At 38.0% G+C, this 24,884-nt stretch overlaps 2 protein-coding genes across 2 annotated transcripts; both read right to left on the reverse strand.

Annotated features, from left to right (window-relative positions):
* Nucleotides 1-10,434: 10,434 nt before the first annotated feature.
* On the reverse strand, nucleotides 10,435-12,263 carry LOC6653587 (keratin, type II cytoskeletal 5). Its single transcript, XM_047009358.1, has 2 exons — nucleotides 12,045-12,263; nucleotides 10,435-11,662 (listed from the first exon to the last, which is right to left on the reverse strand). Exons 1-2 carry the CDS (start codon nucleotides 12,252-12,254, stop codon nucleotides 10,940-10,942), a joined length of 933 nt encoding a protein of 310 aa, XP_046865314.1. The 5' UTR covers nucleotides 12,255-12,263; the 3' UTR covers nucleotides 10,435-10,939.
* Nucleotides 12,264-19,920: 7,657 nt separating this feature from the next.
* Nucleotides 19,921-21,486, reverse strand: LOC124459751. The gene is made up of 2 exons (XM_047009359.1): nucleotides 21,053-21,486; nucleotides 19,921-20,324 (listed from the first exon to the last, which is right to left on the reverse strand). The coding sequence occupies exons 1-2, from the start codon at nucleotides 21,375-21,377 to the stop codon at nucleotides 20,011-20,013; spliced, it is 639 nt and encodes a 212-aa protein (XP_046865315.1). The 5' UTR covers nucleotides 21,378-21,486; the 3' UTR covers nucleotides 19,921-20,010.
* Between the last annotated feature and the right edge of the window lie 3,398 nt (nucleotides 21,487-24,884).

The raw sequence follows: 24,884 nt of genomic DNA on the forward strand, positions 1-24,884 counted from the left end.
TTTGCAACATCAAAATGCAAACTAACAAACTGCATGAATGAATGAATGAATGGACGAATGGTTGGACGAATGGTTAGACGGATGGATGGATGGATAGATAGTTGAATGATGAAGTGAGTTAGTGCCGGACCTAGCACTATGAGATGCACTACCCATTGCCATTTCCCTTTTGAGTGGGTGTTGACGCACACTAGCAAACAGTCAGACAGACAGAGACAGAGAGAGAGAGAGAGGGAGAGAGATAAACACAGCAAGCAAGAAAGAGTAAATAATAAATAATGAATGCTTTGACTTGGCCTATGATTCCAGCCAAACAGACAGATGATAATGCTGCTCATAGTATTAAGGGTGAAACTGCAAAACAAACTGCAACTGCCACTTAATAGCTTCATTTTCATCTGACTTACATGAGTACGGCTTGGCCCTGATTTTCAGGTGGGCGTCAGCTACAAATGATATGCAGAAAGTTGAATTTCTAATACATTCAAGTATACAACTAAATACTCTTCTATAATAATAATTTTGAGTCTTTAAGATTTTCACAATAAGAGTAAAACTTTTTATTAGATACTTTTCAATGAAATGATTTCCTTACAGGAAAATAAAGTAAATTTTTGTTTAGCAAAGATCATTATTGGAAATTTATTTGAATCAAATAATTTTGCTTTGATTTTAAGTCATACTACGAAAAATTATCAACCTTTCAATTAGTTTAGAGCTGTCTATTCTGATAAAAAAAAGATATTTCTTTAAATCAAGATCCTTTGTGTAGTCGGTAACAATTGCAGAAACTATTTAAATTAAAAATAAGTACTTAAATGAAATGACTTTGTCGCAAAGGAAACTCTTTTAACACTAATATTTCTAATTCTTTTGTTTGCTCTATTCTTTCGGACTCAAGTTAATGGAAAATGAGCTCACATTTCCCATAATTGAGTAAATCGTAATTAGATCAAGCACTAGAGTGCTTTTAAGGGCTTTCCCTATGCTCAATATGACATTCAGTTTATGGCTAGTCATAATGCTGCATTTCTCAAGTATATATGTATGTATAATGATATGGGTAACAAAACAAATGCATGCTCACTCTTACTTACTTATGACCACTTTTATGGTCAGCTGGAAATTCATCTAATTGGGGCTTAAAGACGGTTTTTACTTTTTGTCTTCTTGTCGTTGCTTGGGAACTACTACATTTTACAGCAGATTCAAAAAACCACCTGAAAAAGGTCAAAGTTGGATCCCCACGCAAACCCAAACACACACACATACATACAGATAGACAGTTGTGGACACAGATTTATACCCACACAAATTAGCAGTTTTGTTTGTAATAATTTGAGGGGCTTAAACCCCTGGCACGCCTATTAGCATAAAGTTGAAGCGTTTTTAGCACGCCTGGCAACCATTTGATGATTTGAGTATACAAATTATAAATGCACGAATCCAAAAAAAAAAACAGGGGGATTCGGAATCTCAACAGCATAACTTTCACTTTCCATGACGTTCCAACAAGAGAGCGCTAATATGCATCTACATTTCCATTTCACTATGTGGTTCATATTCCAAAAACAAATAAATTATCTAATTCAACAGACATAATCAAAAATTAAAGCCAAGTCTCGACATATTGCGACAAAGCGCTAAAAACAACGCACGGATATGGCCGAAAGACAGTGTCTAGATAATGGGGTACATTGACTAGCATAGAAAGTGTGTCGTACCAATAAAACATTAGAGTATTGTTTAAACATTTTCGCAAATTATAATTTGTCTTAAATCATTGAACATTTAAATATGATAAATATTTATATTATTTATTGTTCTGTAACTGTATCAACTTTAGTATCATGAAAAGAAAAGTGTATGACACCTTCGTGGCTGCTCATTTTATTATTATTTATTGCAACATTTATTTAATAATTTATTAGTAGCGTTTTCTTTATGTAATTTGCCGACATTAAACGCTGTTCATATTGAATAATTGATGGCCAAGTGTAAACAAATGATGGCGCAACATGAGGCATGAGAGGAAAAAGGCAAATGCCGCCGACATTTCTTTTTTTCTTCTTCTTGTACATATATAAATCTATACATATAAGTTTAAACCTTTATATATATATATATATATATATTTGTTGTTATGTTGTTATATAATGCGTGAAAAACTTTTACGACACTCGGAGTGCAGTTACTTGCTAAAATTTTATGGCAATTCACATGGCCAGGCCAGAGCAGAGCAGAGCAGCCAGGCAAGCAGCGCTTTCTTTGAGAAAGAGAAAGGGTCTTAGCTTTTTCCCTCTCTCTCTCTCTCTCTCTCTCCTTTCCTCCTCACCATTGGGGTTCACCCAAAAGAAACTTGCCAAAATTGCAGTTTTTATGACCCGATCTGAGCGCACGTGGGACCCAGGCCAAGCCTCGGTCTTATACCTCTCAGCCCTTTCGCTTTTTCTTGAGGATAGCTTTGTATCTCGACAGCTTCCGCGACTTTCACGCAATTGCAGCAGCAGCCGCAACAACAGCAAAAAACACGCCCTTACTGCTGACTCCCGCCCCACTTTGTATCATAAATAATGCAACGTTTCGTTGCCCCCAAGCCGGGATGGGGGGAGCCGCCAGGCAAGCAACCTTTGCGGACACCGGATACTGGTGCTGATGTGGATGTGGATACCGATCGGCTAGTCGTTCATTGCATTCTTTAAAGTGAAATTTTTGACCAGCTCAGTTTGTGAGAAGATCATGATGATGATGATGGTGATGATGATTGTCATCATTCTTGTTGTTTTCTTTAAGCTATTGTTTTTTTGCCTCTTGTGTTTCGGTTCGTTTTTTTTTTTGCTTTTTATTGTTGCTTAAAACGACGCTGTTAATTAAATTAAGCTAAATAAAAAGGCGCATAAGCAACTGGTTCGCAATGAATGTGGAGGAAATACTGGCAAGTGAATAAAAAGACCAAGAGATATCTGTTTTTGTGTGAGTGTCGGCATTGAGAAACTTTCTTTCTTTTGCTTTCGATGGTATTTCGGTCAAAAAGCTTCCAAAGGAATAGCCGCAATCGTCATCATCATAAGATGATGATAATAATGATGTTGATGTCGATGTCGATGTCGATGATGATGATGATTATGATGACAAGCCTTATGATGACGTTCTCTTCAGTTTTGTCTAATCAATGGCCACCACTTGAAACAACTTTGAGTGATTGATAAAACGGTATTTCCGGTTGGCCTGCGACCATAACTGGAGCATGCTGCCCGTTTGATTTAGGCGCACAAGTGCGAGACGGTCAATTAAAAATTATAATTAAGACCGTTTGGTGGCCAATGGACCGTTAACATACCAAGGCAGGCACTTTGCCAGCCAGTCCAGTCATCATCTAGTCACACACAGTCGCTTTATCTCTATTTACCATAAACAGTTGTGAAGTGCTGCCACCCAACATGTGTCACACAAACACACACACACACCACAACATATACATATGTATGTACATTATTTGCCAAATGAAAGTACTCTCTGTATGTTTACTTCAAAGGCAAGTGTCAATGTCCAGACTACAGTCTAAGCCGGCATTTGATGGGTTTTCGTCACGATTGTACGGCTTATGACCAGCATTGGTCATGATGAGGATGTTAATAATGAAATGTGCATACTTTTTTTTTTGACAGGAGCAGCACCACCGCCGGCACCACTAGCACCACCAGCGATGGCAATGGTAACGGCAACAACGCTGGAACCTCAAAAATCAACTTCAGTGAAAGTTTTGGTATCTATATGACTGTATATACATATGTGTGTGTGTGTGTGTGTGCGAATGCGAATTGAACTTGCAACCTGCCTCTTCAACAAACACAACAGCAATAACAACAACAACAACAGTAAATCCAAAACACTAAAGCACCAAAAAGCCGCCCATTAGAGCGGCCCAACTGCTGGTCAATGGCCATAACAATGTGAATGTGTTGTTTGCCTCTCATTGTTATGGCCATATGTAATTAGTATGCCGAAAGATATTGTTGGTAAAAGGTTCCATGTTATGCGGCACTTGTCATGATGAAGTGGCCATCATCATTATCTTCATCAACATAATCATACAGGGCTATTAATGGATTATAATTACAATGGCAAACGAAAATTTCACACCTCATTCAGTCCCATTCATTACAATTCTGTGTGTGTGTTTAGGTCATAAATCAAACTCATTACCAAAAATACAATCCAACTGCATCCGAACTGCAAAAACCACATGAAGAGCTCTCTATCTCTTTCTCTTTCTTTCTCTCTGTCAAAGTCAAATTCAAAGTGTCTTTTTGCATGGGACTCCAGCATCAGCTGCCATTATAGACCCGCTTGAATTTCAGTTGATTGCATCCACTGCAAATGCTAATCTCACCTAATTGCATCGATGACCAGGGCGTATGCGCAATGTGCATACATTCAGTGCAATTAGCGAGATTGAGTTTGACTAACGAAAATGTATAATACAAAAGTTACTTAGCCTAAATTACTGGGCTGTATTGTTGATGGAGCTGTATTACAAAGTTAATTAAACGAAAAGCAAACTATTTGCCATACGGGTGAATGCTGCAAAAAATAATATTCCTTCTTTATTTTTATTTTTTTGCCAACCAACAGCATTAACAACAATTGTGCACTTTATGTTGGTTTATTTTCATGCAGTATTTTTATTAATGTTTTTTTTTTTGTTTTCCTTTGTAATCCTTTTAACTGGTCATGGAGTTCTGTTTATTCAGCATACTATTGTTTATTTAAATTTTTATAAATATTTGTTTAATTAACTATTAAAGTTTTCAACTTTTCTCTTTAATTATGATTGAATGCTTTTAATTTAAAGTTCACAACCCGCAACCAAGCTCACCTTTATGCAAAGGTGTTGAAAACCTTCAAATTTTTTGTATATTGTTGTGTTTTGACTTATCTAAATGAAAATGAAGAAGAAAAGAAAAAAGTTGTACCTACAACTAATATATATATGTCGCATTTGTTAAAACTTTAATCATCTGTCTCTAAATTCATGGGTCATCGAATATAATCAATAGCATATGGATATAGGCATTAAGTAACGACATTGATTTGCTATTTTTTTTTTGTTTTCTTGTAATTTTGATAATGACTTTTTGCATCAGTTGTATCATCAATAATGGCAGATGTTCAATTTTCTTCTGCCCCGTGGGTCTCCTTCATTTTATCGAGTTGGTTTCAACCGGTTGAACAGTGCTTCCTTTTCTCTGTCCCTGTCCCGGACCGTGTTGTCTTTCATCCTTAGGCCAAAAGAGCAATAACTTTACTCTGGCCGATAGCTTCCATATTTATAAGTAACGGTAAGCCAATGAGAAAGTGAAATTTTTTCTTACTTTTGTTTTTGTTTTTTATTTAATCTTTCCGTTTTATTTTTCGCCTCACCTACGGCCATAGCAGCTGCCCAATCGCACAGACACATACCAACACAGTCACACTAGAGATATATAAATTGATTCGATGCTTGACTCTTCACCGATATCGATGTAACTCAATGAATCGACGACGCCTCTCAAGCCCCCCAAACACGTGAGGTTGGGCCAGTCCAAGCCGGGCCGGCTCTTTTTGTGTCTGTCACTTGATTGTGTTTGTTTGCTTTATCAAAAGGCATAAATCGAACCAAAAACGGATATGGCCAGCATTAAAAACACAGAAAAAAAACCAACCCAAGCCAACCAGCCAAAGCTGAGCCACAATTCCGTACCTCAGGTCCCGGCACTTTCTTCGGCATGTTTTTCGGCTGATGCTGCGGTTGGGGTTGGGTTTGTGGCAACTTGTTTTTGGCCGACAGCCGACTGCAGCCTTAGAAATGATAGAAATTACAACAAATATCGAACGGACTGAAGTGCAACAACAACAACAACAACGACGACGAAAGGTAACAAAACTAAACCAGCTTTGGACTTTGAGCGCGTGGCTAGCGTCAGGAAAGCCATGGCTGAAAGCCAAATAACAATTTGACTTTAATTAATTGTCAGAGGGTTGGGCCAGGCAGTTTTTGCTGAATGAATGAATGAATGGATGGCTAGATGAGCGATGGAAAGTCATATTATATATATATATGTATATCTATCTGTGCATCGCTAGAGAATTGTGTCGATTTTCGACATGAGAGTTAGAGAAAGGCCCAGCAACCTACTGAGGTACCGACAATAACTTCTAATTGAGATATTTAGTGTTGCTCCAAATCACAGCAACACATGCAATAAATGACAACTTTAGCTTTCGTGACACGAATCCAATGACGATTCAAGTCAATCAGTAACAAAAAGTGAGCATAAAATTGACTTTTATTTATGTTGCGACTGCTGCTCTAAGGTTTTCTAGTTTTGTAGCCACACACACACGCACACACACAGAAAGTCTAATCATAATGAGACAGAAAAGACAATATAACAATGGATAGAGAGTCAACCACAATCATCATCAGCATCATGATGATGATGCCGACCGAAAGCCGTAAGAAAAATAATCGTAAAAGTGAGAGTTTCCACTTGATAATCAGATTTTGGTTTTACTTCTTTCATTTCTCCACCTCCCAAAAAAATATTGTGTTTTGGGTTTTTTTATTTCGGTTTTATCTTCTTAAAGCATTGGACAAGATAAAATCGTGAAATGCAAATATCTTGCGCCTTAGAGACAGCCACGCCCCAAATTGTGTAATCGCCAATGCTGGCAAAAAATTCCAATTTATATGAATCTCTAAAAATTCATCGAAAATAAATATGTAAGTGGAAAGAGAATAAGAAATAAAAAGCAAAGAAACAAGCAAAAACTGAAAAAACGAAAGCTTAAGGGCGTGGCAGAGAGTGCCCGCCTGCCTGACTGTCTGTCTGTCTGCTTGCCAGCCTGCCTGCTTGCTCTGCTTTTAATTGCTCAGGTTTCACTTTCAAGGCATTTCAATTTCGTTTCATTATGAAAAAATTTGTCATTATCATAATTATGATCAGGGTAAAAAGGCATTTCACTTTCGTTATTGTCAACATTTTGTTCTTTTGTTGGACAAAAGCAGCTCTCGAAACAGTCTCTTTCATCTATGATGGCTTTGTATCATTCACCGAACTGGCTATCGTCGTCATCGTCATCATCATCATCAACATCATCAACATCATCATCATTATTATCAACAACATCTTCATCATTTGCTATAGTAATTTTGTTGGACCGTTCGTTTGTTCGCTTGTTTGGTTACCTTGTTTGTTAATATGTTGACAATAAAAGTTGCAAACTGACAACTTTCACACATCTGCCGATTCCGATTCCATTGCCATTGCCTTTGCCTTTGCCGTTGCCGTTGCCGCACCAGCTGATACTTAGCACTGTGTGAAAAGTTATAAATGTCAATTGAAAATTACACTTTTACTACTTTTGGCCCAGGCCCAGATCCATTCGATTTCATTTTGTGCCGCATTAGTGATTGTATTATTCAATGTCAAGACTGACCAACATGTTTTGGCCATATTGAATTATGAACCGACAATATACAATATATTGCAACACTTTCACACATGCCGCAAAACTCTCCCTCTCTCCATCGCTCTCTTTCCCTCTCTATCTGTCTCTATCTTTCACTTGCTGCATGTGTGTAGAGTGAAATGGGCAACGTTTCAAATCCGTAAAGTGTGCATTGACCCAGCCAACTGTCCGAGACCACCAAGTGGAGACCGCAAACCGGAAAAGCGCATGAGGCGGGTCCCAGGTTGGACCAAACAGAAACCGCCATTTCAACCATATATGTATATAGGATTGGACCAGACCCAGGCCTAACCATTGCCAAGTGGCTACCATAAAAGACCTGGGCACATGATGTAAAAACTTACCTCTATATACATATGTACATATATTATTTAAAAATAAAATCCGGCCCTTATGCACCACAAAACTTTGTTGACATCTAAAATAATTGCCAACCCTTTTAATTTAAATTTTGTTTTCACATTTAGGTTTGAATTTAATCTAGAGAAGAGTAAAATATGTATATTACACATATGAATTTTATGTAACAATTATTGAAATTTTATAAAAATAGTAAATTATTATGAAAGTTAATTTGTAACTTTTAAAAAAACCCCGAATTGGGAATTTCACTTTACTAGGGCCAATTAAGATGTGAAATTCTATAGATGTTATTTAAATACTTACTAAATCCAAGTATTTGACTACAAAATTTTCAAGTTCAACTGATGCTTAAAGCCTTTTCCAGACTTTGCATCAATTTTCACAGAGTTAAAAAGTATGCAATATGAGTATGAACAAGAAAGCATTGCCATCTTTAAAACGTGGCTTTATAATTTACTTAAGTTAACTTGGCTTACTTAAAGCTAAGCTTAGAAAGTTGTTAACAACATTTTGTGCTTTAAACATTAAGCTATTAGGCCGAGTTTCGAATCACGGCAAAGCTTTGCTACGACTTTGAAAAATTAACAAAAATTTAAGAGCATACTTTAAGGATTTCCTTAATAATTCAATGTCAAAATGGCTTACAAATGTGTTGCTTCAGCTGGGTCTTAAATTTATATACAATGTACGGAAGAAATAATGTATCCATATATAAAGAAAACAAGGATTAAACTCAACAAATCCAAGTTAAGTAATTTGTTAGTAATTGCTTTAAGAGTTAAACTGTGTATGTCTGATTTGTTGATGAGTAAAGTAATGAAAGCTGAATGCAGTTAAGAGTTCAATATCGAAACCGATTCTGACAATGAACAAGCTAAATCATGTTATATCACTTTTGGGTAACAAAGAAATAGGCCAGAATTCCTGTCACTTTCATTTTTCGTCATCGACAAACAACAGAAACACAACAACAACTGCATATCATTCATTTCACGAATTTGATTGACACTTGGGTATGACTTTGTTAACTGGCTCGAAATGTTATTGCCTGGACAATGGCAATTGGCTTTTGAGCGTGACACCATCAATGGAACAGTATTTAGAAATTTCACTTAACAAACAAACGAAAACCTACAAACGACTAGGTTTAGGTACAAGTCATGAGAGAGTAAGCCCAGTCAAGCAGCCAGCCAGCCAAGACAGTCACTCAGACAGTCAGACGTGCGGACAGACGTCGACATTTGTCCACAAACCATACGGAAATCATGGTATAAATGGCAGCAAAAAGCAGAATGTTAGATGCTAAGCAAATCAAACAAACAAAACGTTGCGTTGCGGCCCAAATGAGCATAGAAAAACGCTTAGAAGTCAGTCGGCGACACATTAATTGCTGGCGTACCTACAAATAGTTGTATATCTGAAGAAAGTCTATGCCGCGAGAAGACAACTGAGTTTACGTGCCGTTGACTATAATGTTGTTGGAGACGCACAGCATCCATCCACTTTTATATTTATATATATTCACACACACACACACACATGTTTACATTTGGCCAAGTGCTTTCTGTTAACTGGGTCATATTCATAAGTATAGCACCCAACAGCAGCAGCAGCAGCAAAGGGAGCGGTAGCCGTTTAAGCGGCAATGAAGTGCCGTTTGCCGCCGGTAACCGACTGCAGTTATTTTTTAGGCTCAATTGCCAGGTCTTCAGGTGCGACATCAACATCGTCTCGAACTTTCTTTAATTTTGAGTTTTTTGGTGGCAGGTGCAGAATATATATATATATATGTATTTTTCATAATGTCCATTGTTGTGGCCCTAGCCCTTGCCTGTGTGTGTGTACCCATGTGCCCATTAGCCTCCCTGTGAATAAGCCAAAATACGCGTAGCTAAAAGTTTATTTTATTTTTTAGCAAATTGCTTTTGTTATATTCTGGCTAAGAGAGCGACAGACAGCTAGCGAACAAACAAGAAGAAAGTGCAGTGAAAATGAAGAAGATTAACCAAAAAAATGGTAGAAAAATGAAGACGAAAAAGAGATGAAATAAGTGGGTGAAATTTTTGTTTAAGAGAAGAAAAATAAAAGAAAACATTTTGTGTCTTCGATTTTGGCTGATAACAAAGAATGGACTGAGAAATGAAAGGAAAGTTCAGCCACACAAATGCAAATTGCTAGACACAGACAATGAGGCGTATGAGTGATGTTGCCTGAAGATGACTATGATGATTATGGCTATAATGACGCTGTTGATTGTGTCGAGTGCTGTGATGAAGATGATGCAGAAGGTGCGTATGCAAATTGAAAAGGAAAAGTTTTGTGTTTTTCGGAAAAGAAATCATTAAAGAAAATAGACAGAGTGGATACATTATTTCTTTTTTTGTTTTCATATTTGAATTATTATTTGATTCTTTGATTTTGCAGCATTTGTTCAGAGTTTTCTGTTTCGGTAAAGCAGAAAACATATAGATAGAGAGACAGATTTAGATATAGATACAGAGTTATAGATAGACAGAGGTAGATATAGAAATAGAGATAGAGTTTTAGATTGATAGACAGATGAGATAGATAGTTAGAGTTAGATAGGCGAGGCTGGCTTTTGATTAATGGGCGCGACTAGTTGCAAACATTTTGTGGCCATTAATCAAAGACGCAGCCGCGAGATGAAAGATAGATATAGATGAGCGATAGAAGGAGTGTATGTATAGATAGTGTGTGAGTTGTGTTGGTTGTGGCAGCTGTGGACTGTTTTTTTTTTTTTTGTGGATGTGAAAGAAGAAGGTGGTTTGTGGCATGGTGTGTGTTCGGTTAGCTCTCTGGGCCGAGAGTTTGTTTTTCTTTTGTTTGATTGGAAGGCACTTTTTGCTGGGGTGCAATGCCATACGGCATCGCCCCCATCTCGTTCTCGTTCAAGTAAATAAATTAAAATAAATAATTTATAAATATATATAAATATAGACATTAATTAACTGGTCATCATTTTTTTGTTTTTGCGAATGTTCTCTCTCCTTGTCAGGCTTTGTTGTCCTTCATATGGAGGGCGGAATGGAAGGCCGATGGCTTACCGTCTGGCCTGTTTGTATCCCTGGTAGGCAATAGTCTGGGCCACAGGTGAGCTGTAGGCACCATGGGTATCCCAGCCGGAGCTGCCACCCGATGACCAGCCGCTGCTGGCAGCACCACCACCGCCGGATGACCAGCCACCAGAGCTAGCAGAGGAGGAGCCAGCGTTCTTTCCACCGAAAAGACCGCCGAGACCGCCGAGCAGACCACCGCCAGAGCCGCCGGAACCGCCCAGACGGCTCAGACCACTTGATGCACCGGCAGCCAAAGCGAGGAAGAAGGCAATCACGGAGACAACCAAAGCCTTCTTGGCCAAGAAGAGCAGACCGAAGATGGAACCAACGCCGAGGACAGCAATCTTAGCACCAACGCCCAACAGGATGGGGAGGAACTTCTTCAAGAGCTTCTTCTTGCGGGTACGGGACTCGACAACCAATTCACGGAGATCGGCCTTGATGTCATCGGGAATGGCACGGGCAACGCTGCGAGCGGCATTGGCGAAGTTGAAGTTCAAAGAGCGCTCAGCGAAGAAGCTCTTGGCATTGTCCATGAAGTAGTTGCCCATCTCGGTGGTGCGAGCCTCCACAGAGGGAGCGGCCTCAACAGCGATAGCATTGTCTAGAGATTTGCCCTGACGTCCTTCATTGGCCTTGACCAACGAGACACCGCCGAACAGTTCGATTTGTGGATTTTCAAAGATGGACTTGGCCTTGCGGAAGAGCTGCAGAGAGGGAAGACACGAAAAGAATTGGGTTCACAAATTAGCTTATTTAGGTTTAGGTTGCATATTCCGAAAGGTCATATTTGATTTACACAATTAATTAATATTCATTTGTATAAATATTTTGGCACTTTCACTTTCGCATCCCCATGAAATTTGTTTCATCTTCCATATTTAAATTATTCACTAGAGACTTTCACTGTCTCAGGGCTACATTAGTGTGGCTCCTGATGATTAATTTTTATTTCATGGGTGATTCTATTTTGTTTTTTTTTTCTCTTTCTTTTATAGTTTCACTTTCACGGTGCCACAAAAAAATTGTGTTCTTTAGTGTTCTTTAATATATAATTAGTTAATCCTTGGTTTTGTGTTTAATCCGTACCGTTAGCTGAAGACACGAGATAGAATCAGCCTCCAGGCATTTGGCAAATGCACCGGACTGTTCCTCGGTGGCGGCCTTGACAGGATCGGCCGAGATGCCCGATGCCAAAAGCAGGACACATGCGGTAGCAATGAAGAACTTCATGGTTATGATTTGTTTTTGAACTAAACTGAATTCCTTGGGCACCACCGAAATCACTGGTGTGTTCATTCGAATGGAACAAGCTGCGGTTTGATAATTTTTCGACGCTGTCAGGCTGTTTTTAAAGAGTTTCCAACCTAACGGATGCCTCGCTGCGGCATAACGTAAAATTATGTAAAAAGTGCACACAAATACACACACACACACACACACACTGATTAACTGAGCAGCGACGCAGGCAGCAAGTATGAGAGGGCTCCAAGTTCCCTACGGTATCCAATAAATCGGGTTCTCGCTCGCTCACTCGCTCTCCCTCACAAATGCTCTCCCGCTCTGTGACAGCAGCCGCCCCGACTTTAAGCTTAGCTTAGAAGCAGCATTAGGCTAGCCCACTGAAGCTAACTGCTCATGAGCTTTTGTGCGCGCTTCCGCATTGAAGAAAGTCAATGGCGACGCCGACGCAGACGCCAACAGCGGCTGCAACGGCACAGGGCTTACTGAGAAAGAGCGCGAGAAAGTTGCCTCAAAGAGCAGGCGCGCCAGTGCCAAGGTTGTCTGTCCTCTCTCGCTCTTTCTCTGTCGTTGTCTTTGTGTGTCTCTGTCTATCTCTTACTCCCTGTGTATCTTCTTCTCTGTTTGGCAACTCATCTGCTGCTCATCTGCCCATCATTTGTATGCTGCCTCCGCTCTTTCCCTCACACACACACACACGCACACGTGCAGACTGTGATTCTATGTATATACCATTTTGTTCGCATTTAGCTTTTGACTCGGCTTGGCTACAGCTTCACATATTACAACACATGAGGTGATAAACAGGTGCTGCTCTCAGTTTAACCCACTCTTCTGCCTGCCTCCCTGCCCCCCAGCCCTCCCCCCCATTCGTCTTGCCTATCTTGGTGCCCCAATATGTGTGCCATATTCTTCTGCTTTTGTTAATTTTGAACGCTTTTGTTTTTTTTCTCTCTCTTCTTTTCTTTTTTTTTTTTTGGCCGCAAGAAATGAAAGTTGTGTGTATTATATTTTCATACTACTGTTATTTTTTGGCCCCTAGTCTGGTCTTGGGGGCCTACATACGTCTCCTCGCGCTCTTCCCCCCTTCTCATCAAGGTCCATCGTAATGTCTGTGTGTCATCTTCTTTTCGGGTTTTTGGTAAAGGGCAGGGGTAGGAAGGGCATGGTAGAGGGATGTATGGGGGCAAGTTGTTTTGTTTATCGCATGTGCGCGCCTTGAAATTACTTTTCATTTTCGTGACATTATAGTTGTTGTTTTTGTTGTTGCTGTCATTTTTATGACGCAACATAAACTGTGATTTTTATCATAAATTACGCAATTAGGTCGCCAGAATGAAACCGAGTTTTAGTCGCCTGGACCTAGGATCCATATGGACATATATGTATATATATATCTCTGTCATAAATATAATATATAAGTATTTATTTGATGGGGGGGTCATAAGTGAAATTTAATGATAAGCACGTCCTGTCCAAGTGAAAAGTAGGCACCTTGAGCATAATCGTAAAAAAATAAAACCATAGGGCTAGACCTTAGCTCAGCCTTGGCGAAGTTTTAACACCCTTGACAAAACGTATACTAATGGATTACATAAACGATTAGTAGTTAGTATGGATTTGTACAAAAACTAAAAGAAAACTAAGGACTTATTTGAAAAAAGGTTCATTTGTTTAGAATTTGTTTTCCATATTTTAATAAAATATAATGTATTTAATGAAGCCTTGGCAGGATTTCTGTAATTAAGCTAAACAAATTTCTAAATAAATATTATTTTGAATTTTTTAATCAATATATAAGAAATGTTTCCATAAATAAGTATAATTCTGCAAACAATTTAAGATAAAATTGATCCAAATATTGATATTGCCTTTGGTGATATCAACTAGTTAATCTAGTTATTCATTGAAAAGCAAAAAGAAAAGTGAAATGATTCTTATTAAGGCTAAAGACTTGAGTGTTTGCTCTTATTAATATTTTCCGAATGAGGCAAATAATGGTCCACAGTCAATATGCCTTTGTTGGCAAGAGTATGAAAACGACTTTGGTGCAGCATCTTGTGTTGCTTTTGCTACTGCGGCTGCTGCCTGACTTTGCAATTGTGACACATTAGTCAACAATTTGAGCTCAGCAAAAGTGCAAACAACAACGCGCTTCAATTGCTCAAGTGAAATGAAAGAGAAATTACACGCAAAGCAAACAAAAACGGATATGAGGCAGAGATGTGCTATAGATGGATGAATGGTTGGACAGTCGGGAATGGGTTTGGGAGGGTTTGGAGGGATATTAAGCGTGAATACCGAATTCGCTAGCCTAAAAAAGTCAACAGCATTCGCTGACTTTACTTGCGGTTTTGAGCACCAGCTCCGTCTCTATCTCCGTCTCCATCTTTGACTTTCGTTTCAAGGTGAATGTTGGAGATGCAGAGAGATGGTCGACTGACGACATCTGACACCTTGAGACACCATCAAACGGATCTATGTGCAGCTTATGAAACCACTGAATCATCGTCATTATGCCACGATGCCAAATTGTCGATTGCCGTTGGCGAATGGGGCGTATGAGTAATTTTACTATGCTACAATTTAATCAGCTTTCCGTTGCTCGCACTTGGGGGACTCTTGTGACGTCAATGGCCTCATGTAACGGTAAAAGTGTAAAAAGCTTAAAAATTCGAAGATCCATTCGATAATTTCGTAACTGACTGAAATAAAAAGGGTGCAGCATCCGTTGCCTCAATCGCGGCATCCCAAAAGAGAGAGAAAAGTGAAAAAAAAACAAAAAAAAATTATAATTAAACGACAATGTTGAGCGACCGTGTCAGCGTGAATTCGTTGAAATTTCATTTTCGATTTTCACCGGACAACAATCGGCATACATTTGAATATAAATGAGTTCACAATGCACCACACACTCAGTGCACCACTCACACACACACTCACACACACAGACACACACAAGATGGGCATCCGTTTTTACTACTACTACAAAATTTATGTTGGTTCACGCGCTGAACGCGTCCATGTCCATCCATTTGGCATTTGGCGTCTCTGGCTTGTGCCAAAGTCCCCATTGCCAGCGGGCAAGACATTCAACAAGAGGCAAGAGGCAACAGCCAACAGTCATGGCCATTCATGCGAAAAGTAGCTGGCCAAGTGTCGACTGTTGGTTATTTTTTTTTATGAATGAATTTCGCCGTAGTTGGACCTGCTTGTTGTTTGTGTTTTTGTTATGTTTTTGTTAGATGTATTGTTGTTGTTATGGCCATTTGTTTTTTCCCAAAAACAAATCAATGTACACCTTTCCTATGGCCGGGATTACATCAGACTTTTGTTCATGTCCATAACTAAAAGTCCTTGTCACAAAAAATTCCATTCATATGTGCATATTTTTTTGAGCAATTGAAGCCTTTTTGTTATTTATTGCTAACCAAGTTAATTAACTGAAAGCATTTTTCAATTAGTGCTTGCGCTTGATTAAGCAAATATACAAATTTTAGTGAAATAATAAACTGTTTTCGAGGGTTTCATAAATATGTTTAAATCCTTGACATGTGCTTAAGAGAAGCAGGACTTTTTTCAAATATTCCCATAAATACTCTTTCCAAACTTACGTATAAATCAAGCAAAGACTGCAAAGCTTTAGTTACAACTGACACATTTTCCTAATTATTTTCAATTTCTCTATTCCATTTTGTTTATCTTGATTTTACAATGACAATCAAATGCATTGTAAAAGTGTTGTAATATTTTGTCAAGTCAGAGATTTTAAGTGCCTCATTTGGGGATCTATTCAATAGAATATTTGAGCTTAGTTCTCACTTTCATTTCGTATGACATTAATTCAAATACTCGAAACTCATTAGCCAGACAGGGGAACAGTAAATACAATGACGATGATCATTTGTATCCCACACAACAAGATGGCCATTTTACGGTCTTTCTTCTTCTTTATTTATCAGCAGGCCGTTGCTTTTTTTTTTTTTGTCTAACTATTCGAATTAAATTAAAGCTGAAAGAAAGTTTTTTTCCTGCTATATTTTTAGTTTATTTCGTCGACTGATTTGCATAAACAAAATGAAAGCGAGAAGAAGATCGGAGACGGGCGGCATTTGGTGTTAGGTGAAAAACTATGCATTACTAAATACTACCCACAAATTAGAAAAGATTTTCGTTTCTGGTTGCTGTTGATGGCCATCGAAGATACACTAGACCCAGCTAACGGTGTGCCTAATGTACCGTAGTGCCACCAACGGCATATGTATATGTATGTGGCTCGAACACTGGTCGAATCGGTAGCACAATTTCACATTGTTTGCTGACATCTTTTCTTTTGCCACTTGGCAGGTATTTTGCCAATCAATTGCCACATTGTAGGTGTGTTTGCCTTTGGTGAGCTAAAAAATTTCTTGTTGATTTTGCATTTAATTTTTTTTTCTCCTTTTTCGCTTTATTTTTCGATTTTTATTAAATTGTTATGGGGTGGGTCTGTCTCTCTCTCTCGCTCTCATGTAAAAAATATTGCTATATATATATATATGTAGGTGTGTTTTGTGTATCTGTGTTCAAGCAACATGAACAATAATAACAACAAAAGATACAGACGACCATCAGCAAGAGCAAGAGCAACAGCAGAAGCGGCAAAAATTTAATGAATAAATAACAAAAAATTTTCGGTGAAAGTAGTGGTCAGAAGTAAGCTATATACACGTATTTAGCAGCCATAGCAACGGTTATACAAAAAAAAAAAAAAAAAATGATAAATACCTATATATATACCTATACATTCCTACATTATTTGCATTAAGAGGAAGAAGACTTAACTGAATCTTGAATATATTTAATAAATTTCTTTTGACCGACTTGCAGATTAAGATGCCAAGGAAATAAGGAAAGTGAAATGTGATGATGCAACGTTTCGAGTGGATCAGATAAATGGCTAAAAAAGAAGAAGAAAGGCTACAGGGAAGGCAATCAATGATAAATACATATATAAGAGCCAAGGGGATGCTTCCTTTATTCAATATTTAGTACCTTGGACCCTTTTCAATGTCAGTTTAAAGCAAAAATATGCAGTATTTGTTAGGATAGTCGTGAGACAGGAAATTTCCTTGAATTAAGAGGAAGTTTCCGGAGATAGTTTAAAGATTTTAAATATTGACTAAAATTTCATAGAAGTTTACAAAGAGAATTTAAATCTTGTTAGATAACTTTTATCTTAAGAATTTGATTAGGATTTAGAACCTACTCTAAAATGTTTAATCTAAAATAGACTCTTTTGAAATCCATGAAGAATTAGATATTAGAATTGTAGCTATTAATAAAAGGCTATTATCTAGTACATAACGTAAAAGGAAACCTTTTGCCGATGTCTGATATCACGAAATTTATGAAAAAGGTTAAAAGGCAACCTTTTTTGTTGTTGATTTTTTGGAATGACCATCCCTAGTTTATTATAATAAGTAAAAGTATCTTTTACATGAAACTTGAGCACACCCGAAATGTAAATGTAAAGAAGATGAAACAGACACAGAAAATTTCACAAACCATAAAAATGTTAAGCTAATACTCGTAGAACTCTATTTTCCCCTTTTTTTTACGGTCACATTGAATTAATGTTAAATTTGCATAATAATCAAAGATAACAAAAGCAACAACAACAAGAAAAGGCAATTATGTATAACCAAAAGCGGAGAAGTCAGCTGGAAGTTTGGTGTCTGCGACATTTCTTATAAAGAATTCGCGGTATTTGGGTTAAATATTAATTTACATGTGAATCGTTGCGGAAGGTGGGCCCCCCTCTCGATTCTCTTTCATTCGATGGATGGCTGGATGCTGGCCCAGCTGACGATGAGCTCCAACTTAGGGTCCATCAGCAACCGAGAGCAGCATCATTGAAAAGTGAAATTTGTGGCAGAGTCGACTTGAAATGTAGGCTGCGTGACACTTTCAGTCAGCTCGAAGCGGCCCGCCTCAGTTTGGCTTGGTCATTTTCCAAGCTCATCGAACGACGATTAATCAGCTAATTTCTTTATGAACTTTCATTTATGCAGCAGCAGCAGCAGAGGCAGTCAGCATTCACACACGTCGCCATCATCATCATTATTGTAATCATCATCATCATCATCATCTCCATCTCATTGTGGATATTGTTGTGCCCATAAAGTCAGTTTCAGTCTCAGTTGGCATTTTATTGTCAACACAAACACACTTCAGCCATAATGATGATAATAATGATGATGTTTGTTGATGATGCTGTTTATATGCTCTTCAAATCAAAGACCAAATTTTTTAGAAAATCAATCTCATGTCTGCAAAATATTTCACTCTTTATGTGGAGACAGAAGACAGAGGAAGAGGCGGAAGGGAGATAGCTGTGTGGGGGTTTATATAAACTCGCAGTTGCTCGAATCATATAAAAATTATAAAACAACAAATTTTGCTTTTATGAACTTATTTTATAATTTAATTACAAGTGGCAGAAGCAAGCAACAAAGCTGGTCAAAGTCGACTCCAGTCGAGCTCGTAAAATGCCGTTGAAAAGGGAAAGTTAACAGAAGAGCGGGCCAGAGTCGACATCTCAGCAGCCGCAGCCACAACAATTAGGCATAGCGGGGCACTATACTGCTCGAGGGGAGGCAGCGGTGGCGGGGAGTAGGAGATGGCATGGTAGATCAAGTTGCGGTATGAGCCATGGTATGTTTTGTATCCCTGTTAAGCGTTTAACGGGTTTTTCAACTACAACTACTACCACTACACTCTGTTTTTTTTTTGGGCCCTCTTGGTATTGTGTAACAGAACTCACAGCATGGCCAAAACAACACAAAAAATTAAGGTCTCGCATGTTATATTTCCAGTTGTCGTTGGCCCGTGGTCTTGTTTTTTTTCTCTCTTTTTTTTTCTTGGGGGAGCACCAGAAGAAGAACCGTTGTGTGTATGCTGCCAAAAAAAAAAAAAAAAGTAGTGAAAGTTGGCCATTCAACGCATTATGCAAATTCAATCTATATATGTTCATACACATAAATATGCATGGTGATTTTTGGTTGCTTCTTTTTGAATGGAAAACAAAAGTTCAGATGAAATCTGATCTCAAACAGAACCGAAACGAACTAAACGAACGAAAAAGTACTAAATTTCGATATCCGGTATCTGAGCATTTGTATCGGTATTGCAATTGACATTAGGGCTCAATAAACTGCCTGACAAATGATGACATTAAAGGCGAGAAAACAAAACAAAAACTAGTTTCAAACTTGGTCAATGCAAAGTCCATACACTCTTCCAAATGACAATTAGTAATTGGATAAATTTCGTAATGACTTTCAACAAATTAACTGCTATTTATTAAGAAATATTAAACATAAAAATACTAGTTCAATCTATTGCCTTGTGTTGTCTAGAATAGCTCATATACTTATGGACAGATAGAGAGTATATCGACTGCTGCTGTGACTATGTGTAGGTTGCTTGCTATTGCTTTTGTTGTTGATGCTGCCTGCCAGTACAATGCCAACAACTGGGCTCAAATAAACTTTCACCGATTTCAAAAACCGAAGAGCAACAGCCACCAGCAGCAGCAGCATCCCCGGCATCGCTGTGTTAGTAACAAATAAAATTATAAATATAGTAAAAGAAACAAAAACGCAAATTAGTTAAAGTACAAAACAGAAACGAAATAATAACATCTCATTCAAAAGCCCAAAAAGTAACTTGAAGTAGTAACAAAAGTTGAAACAATTTTTGTATTTCTCTAGCATAACGAATAAATTACATAACATAAGATGTAGATTCTGAGAATGATTGTCAAACATTTTTAGTTTATGTAGGCTCGGTAGGCCAAAGGTTGTTCCTGCTGCTCGGAGACCACCTGCCAGGCTGCTCGACGTCGTCGCTTATGATGATGTCCTTCACCGGTGACATATGAAATGCTATGACTCGACTCGTTTCCATGCTGAGCAGCTGTTTTTAAGCCCAGCATTCCGGCCATCATTAGAGCCACCATGGCAACGCCTAGAGCCTTCATGGCCAAAGCTCCAATGCCACCAAGTCCCAGAACTGCCATCATTTTGCCAAACATCAGGGCCATGGCCAGTAGCAGTCCCTGGCCTTTATCCTTCTTGCGTGCCTCTGGAATATAGACACACACACACACACCCAAATAAACAAACAAACAAACATACATATATTACAATTTGATCGTCCAGCCAAGTGGCAAGTCTGTGTGGTGTGGGGGAGGGCTGTGCGTGCTGCAGTGCAGATTTGCTCAGTGTTTGCATTTGATAGGCACCACAAGAGGCGTCAGTTTCCTAAGAATTGGCCTACATATGTATAAATACATGTATCCCCATCACCTATAAAGTGGGTTGTTTTATGTCACCATTTTATGGTGCGTCGAGTTGAAGTTTTAGAGTGTTAACAGCATTTGGTAATCAACTGACGCCAGACATCCTTAAGCCGGGTCACTTAACTGCCACACACAACACATAAATTTCAAGTTTATATGATTTAACAAGCCAAAAATAAAGTTCATAAAAGTTTTGCACTCATTTTACAGAAACAGAAACCAAAGTAGAGATTCTAATGCCAGATGCAAAAGAAAGAAATTAACTAAGGACCTATATATTTATTATTATTCTTTTAAAGACTTAAACTTTTAGCTTTATATCTTAATTTGTTTTTGGGCTCTGCATTTTACAGGAGACTCTTGTCTTTGAAAAACCATTTTTCTAAAAGTATCATCTTTTAAATATTGCTTTAATGAAATCTAGAAACATTTAATCATATTTTCTTGACGTCGTTTTTTACTGTGGCCAATTTGGTGGAGTCAATTAACCTAATTTATTATCATATCGTACCTGATGCTTGTTCCACCAGTTTTCCCTCTTCCAGCAGGTCAACTAATTTGACATTGACCTCATGCGTTCGCAAATAGTTGGCCAGACTATCCAGTAGAGTCTCTTCCGGATTTTCTTTACCAACTGCTGATTCATTGTGCATTGGTACTATCTCCATGCCAGGCATTATCACTAGCGGCTTGTCACTTTTATTCAAATTTCTTATCACATTGCGCAGGGCACGTTCTCCGCGGCAGTAGAGTGTTTCATCCTGGCCACAATCGTTCGATTGGACGCAATTGCTGAGATACAGGAGACAGAAAATGAGAGCCAGTGGATTATACATTTTGCCCGAGAAACGTTTGAAGTTCAACTAAAAGCCTTGACAATTGTCTGGTCATATTTTATAGTAGTTCGTTCTCTAAAAGGGCACTTTCCCAAGGCCAAGGCACTCAGTCAAGCATCTCACAAGACTGAATTGTCACAATTGAAAATTAAGACAATGGTGCTCTGTTTTTCAAAACGAAAAAAAAGAGGTAAAAAGAAATGCTTTCTGTTTGCGTTTTTTACATTTGCTTTGCAATTTTCTTCTTCACTGGCCGTTGCAATTTTCAATTTTCAACGGTCAGTTGGCCAGACAGCCGTGGGATGCGCTTGGTTGGTCTCGCTCTTTTCGCTAACTTCCCCTCCCCTCCCCACCACCATCCACCATTCCATGGCACTCGACTTGGCGGCACTCCATCGGACAGTCAACCTGGTAGCTCTTTTACCAAATTATACAAATTAGAAGTATTCAAAGTGCTGCGGGTTTGTTTCTAACGCACACCCTTTAGATCACACGACCAGCTCCCGTTCCGGCCATGGCTCCCACAATTGTCTCAATGGCAGCGGCGATCTAAACAACTCTATAACACATGCAAAGTAAAGTATCTTGAAGATGGTAAACATGAAAAGCGAAAGTCCGCTTCAGATATACATATATATGTAAGTATGTACGTAGTTTGTTCAGCAGTCTAACAGTTAGTAAGTATCCAAGTCATTTAGTGGCAATTTACTTTAACTTTTTCGTATACTGTGGTCATAAAAAATGGGTCGCTCGTGCGTGGAAAAAGGGTGCTCGGTTGTCGAGACATAAAGCAAGTGTCTGAAAACTTGTAATTTAATTAGAGAGATGGGAGGAGAGAGATAGACACACACATTTTACTTTTATTGCCTCTTTCATAAGAAATTTAACTTTATCCGCACATTTTCAGGTATTTTGTAATACAACAAAATATTATTAATCAACTTAACGTGACTTAAGTCCATAAGCCATCAAAAGAAATCAACTTGGCAGCATCCAATGGTTAACATCGTCATCGGTATCTACTTTGCTCATCATCGCCATCGCCACGACCAATAATGATGATGATGATCAACATCATCGTGATGATGATCGACAGCGCACACCGCTCCAAAAAGTTATAACTTTCACTCTTAATGTATTAATTTTTATATTTAACATATTGTTGTCCAATACACACCAATACACACTCGCATCTTTGGAAACTTTAAAAACCCAATCCGCAGAAAGAAAAAAATATGATGAAAAAAAATTAAAGAAAAATACCCCGAAAGACCATAATAACAAAACAAGTCAAGCCAAAACGTTATTGAACTGAACTCACATCAAGTCAACAAAAAATTGATCTGAACTCGTTACGTTGTGCTTTTTTGACGGTGACGGCAATAAAAAGAAAGTATCTCTCTTTCCCCTTGGCATCATCAGCAGATCATCAGCCAATGGGCTATGGAATTGGAAGTCGAAGTCGAAGAAATGGAAATGGAAATGAAGATGGAGATGAAAATCAAAGTGGTGGTCGTTCAGAGTCATTGCAGGGCTTGGAAAGTGCTGATCAACTCAAAGTTCGATTCGTTTCAGTATGCCCATTGTTATAATGATTATGGTAGTTGGGCGTTATTGTTCCAAATATATCTATATCTGTATCTGTATCGGCAACTTGTTTTAATTGATTATTGTGCATCATCATCTTCATCATCGACATTATTGACGTGCAATGAATGAATGCATTGTTGCATTGTATATAATTGATTGCGTGGGACTGGCATGTGTGAGGGTGGAAAACTGAAATCAATCTGGCTTTTCAATTCTATAAATGAAATACCATAAATTGGACTCGCATGAGCCGAAAGGAGTACATTTCTGTTCGATTTAAATAGCTTGTATGGGATGATATGATATAGATTCAACTTGTATATATTCCTACAATTTAAAGTACATTTTGCAAAACTTTGCAAGATATACAAAATTAAAGCCCTGATACCGTTTTAAACTTACAACTTAATTAGTTTAAATAGTGTTTAGCTAATAACTAAAACTCTGGTCTTTCTTAATATTAAAATGTTAATAGTTGTTAGCTTCAAATTAAACCCTGCACTTGAGCCGAAATTTCTTGGGAAAAGATTATCTATTTTAAAAACCACCAAGTTGCTTCATCTGAAGACTTTGCTAAAAGAAACTCGAGAATTACAATGGAGATACCATAAGTTCAACTCAAAAACTAGTTGGGAATTACAAATAAATGATTATAGAAAGATTACAATACCAGAGGCCACCTAATTGTACATAAATAGTTAGTTTTATTTTTCATCATACATTAATTAAATCCAAATTATTTAATAACAGAAACATGATAAAAAAAAAACAAAAATATTCGTCTCAAAAATATTTGTAGAGACTTTTTCAGTGAACACTATCGAGAGATTACTGTTTGGCACAAACAAGACATGCCACAAAGTGTAAATTAACATCAGCCAAAAAGTATGCAACTGACATATTAGCTTCTCTATTTACCTTACGTCTTAACCACAATTAATTGCATACAGTCTGAGGGAAACACGTGTACGCTAATGTCGTCTTAACACTCAATACTTTATTTGTTTGTGCACACACACACTCAACACATACACATCTGCGAAAGCACATCCTGCGGCTTTACTGTAACTGACAACTCGAAACTAATTAACAACTATATAAATAAATCAAAATCAAAAGGAATAACCTCAACAACCGCAATGCTCACACAAAAGTCGATGCCGTGTGTGTTTGCCTAACGCGAAGGTGAAATCTAGGAAAATATGTTTAAATTAGAAAACAATTAGATTAAAATAAATTAAACGTTTCGTTGGGCTCAGGCAATCGATTAACCAAGTGAAAAAAATAACGCAAACAATAAAAGAAAATAAATAAGAGTACAAAAAGGAAAAAAAAACCAAAGCGAAATTCGTGCCGGTGAAAATAAAGCAACAACGACAACCAGCTCAACTAACACAAACAATTCAAATGGCTCAAACAAGCGGGCACTCAACCTCAACCACATATCGACTTCTGTCTGCCTATGTATATATATACACGTAATTAGTGAAAACAAACAAAACAAATAATAATAATGCAATATTATAAAAAGAAACACTTTGAATTGCCATAATTGCCATTCATTTTGCCCGGCGACTTACATTTTTTGCATGACTTTTGAACAGTTTTCTTTTGACGGGTATCCAAAGAGTCAATTTGCCTGCCACCCAACTGGAGCAGATGCTGTCGATGTTGCGATAAGGAATTCCAAGAGACAAGAGACAATGAAACGTCGTCGACAACGACAACAACAACGCCAACAACAATGACAATGACAGGCGAATGAGCATGTCTGACAGCTAATACTTATGAAGAATGAAGTGTTGCATTTATCACATATTTAGCTGTCAAAATGTTTCTATTTGTCTTTGCCATGATAGTAGTCTAAGATAGATGCGGTCCAAAGACAAAGCCACTCACAAAACACATCGCCCAACA

Source organism: Drosophila willistoni, chromosome 3R, assembly GCF_018902025.1.
Source record: "Drosophila willistoni isolate 14030-0811.24 chromosome 3R, UCI_dwil_1.1, whole genome shotgun sequence".
Taxonomy (NCBI): Eukaryota; Metazoa; Arthropoda; class Insecta; order Diptera; family Drosophilidae; genus Drosophila; species Drosophila willistoni.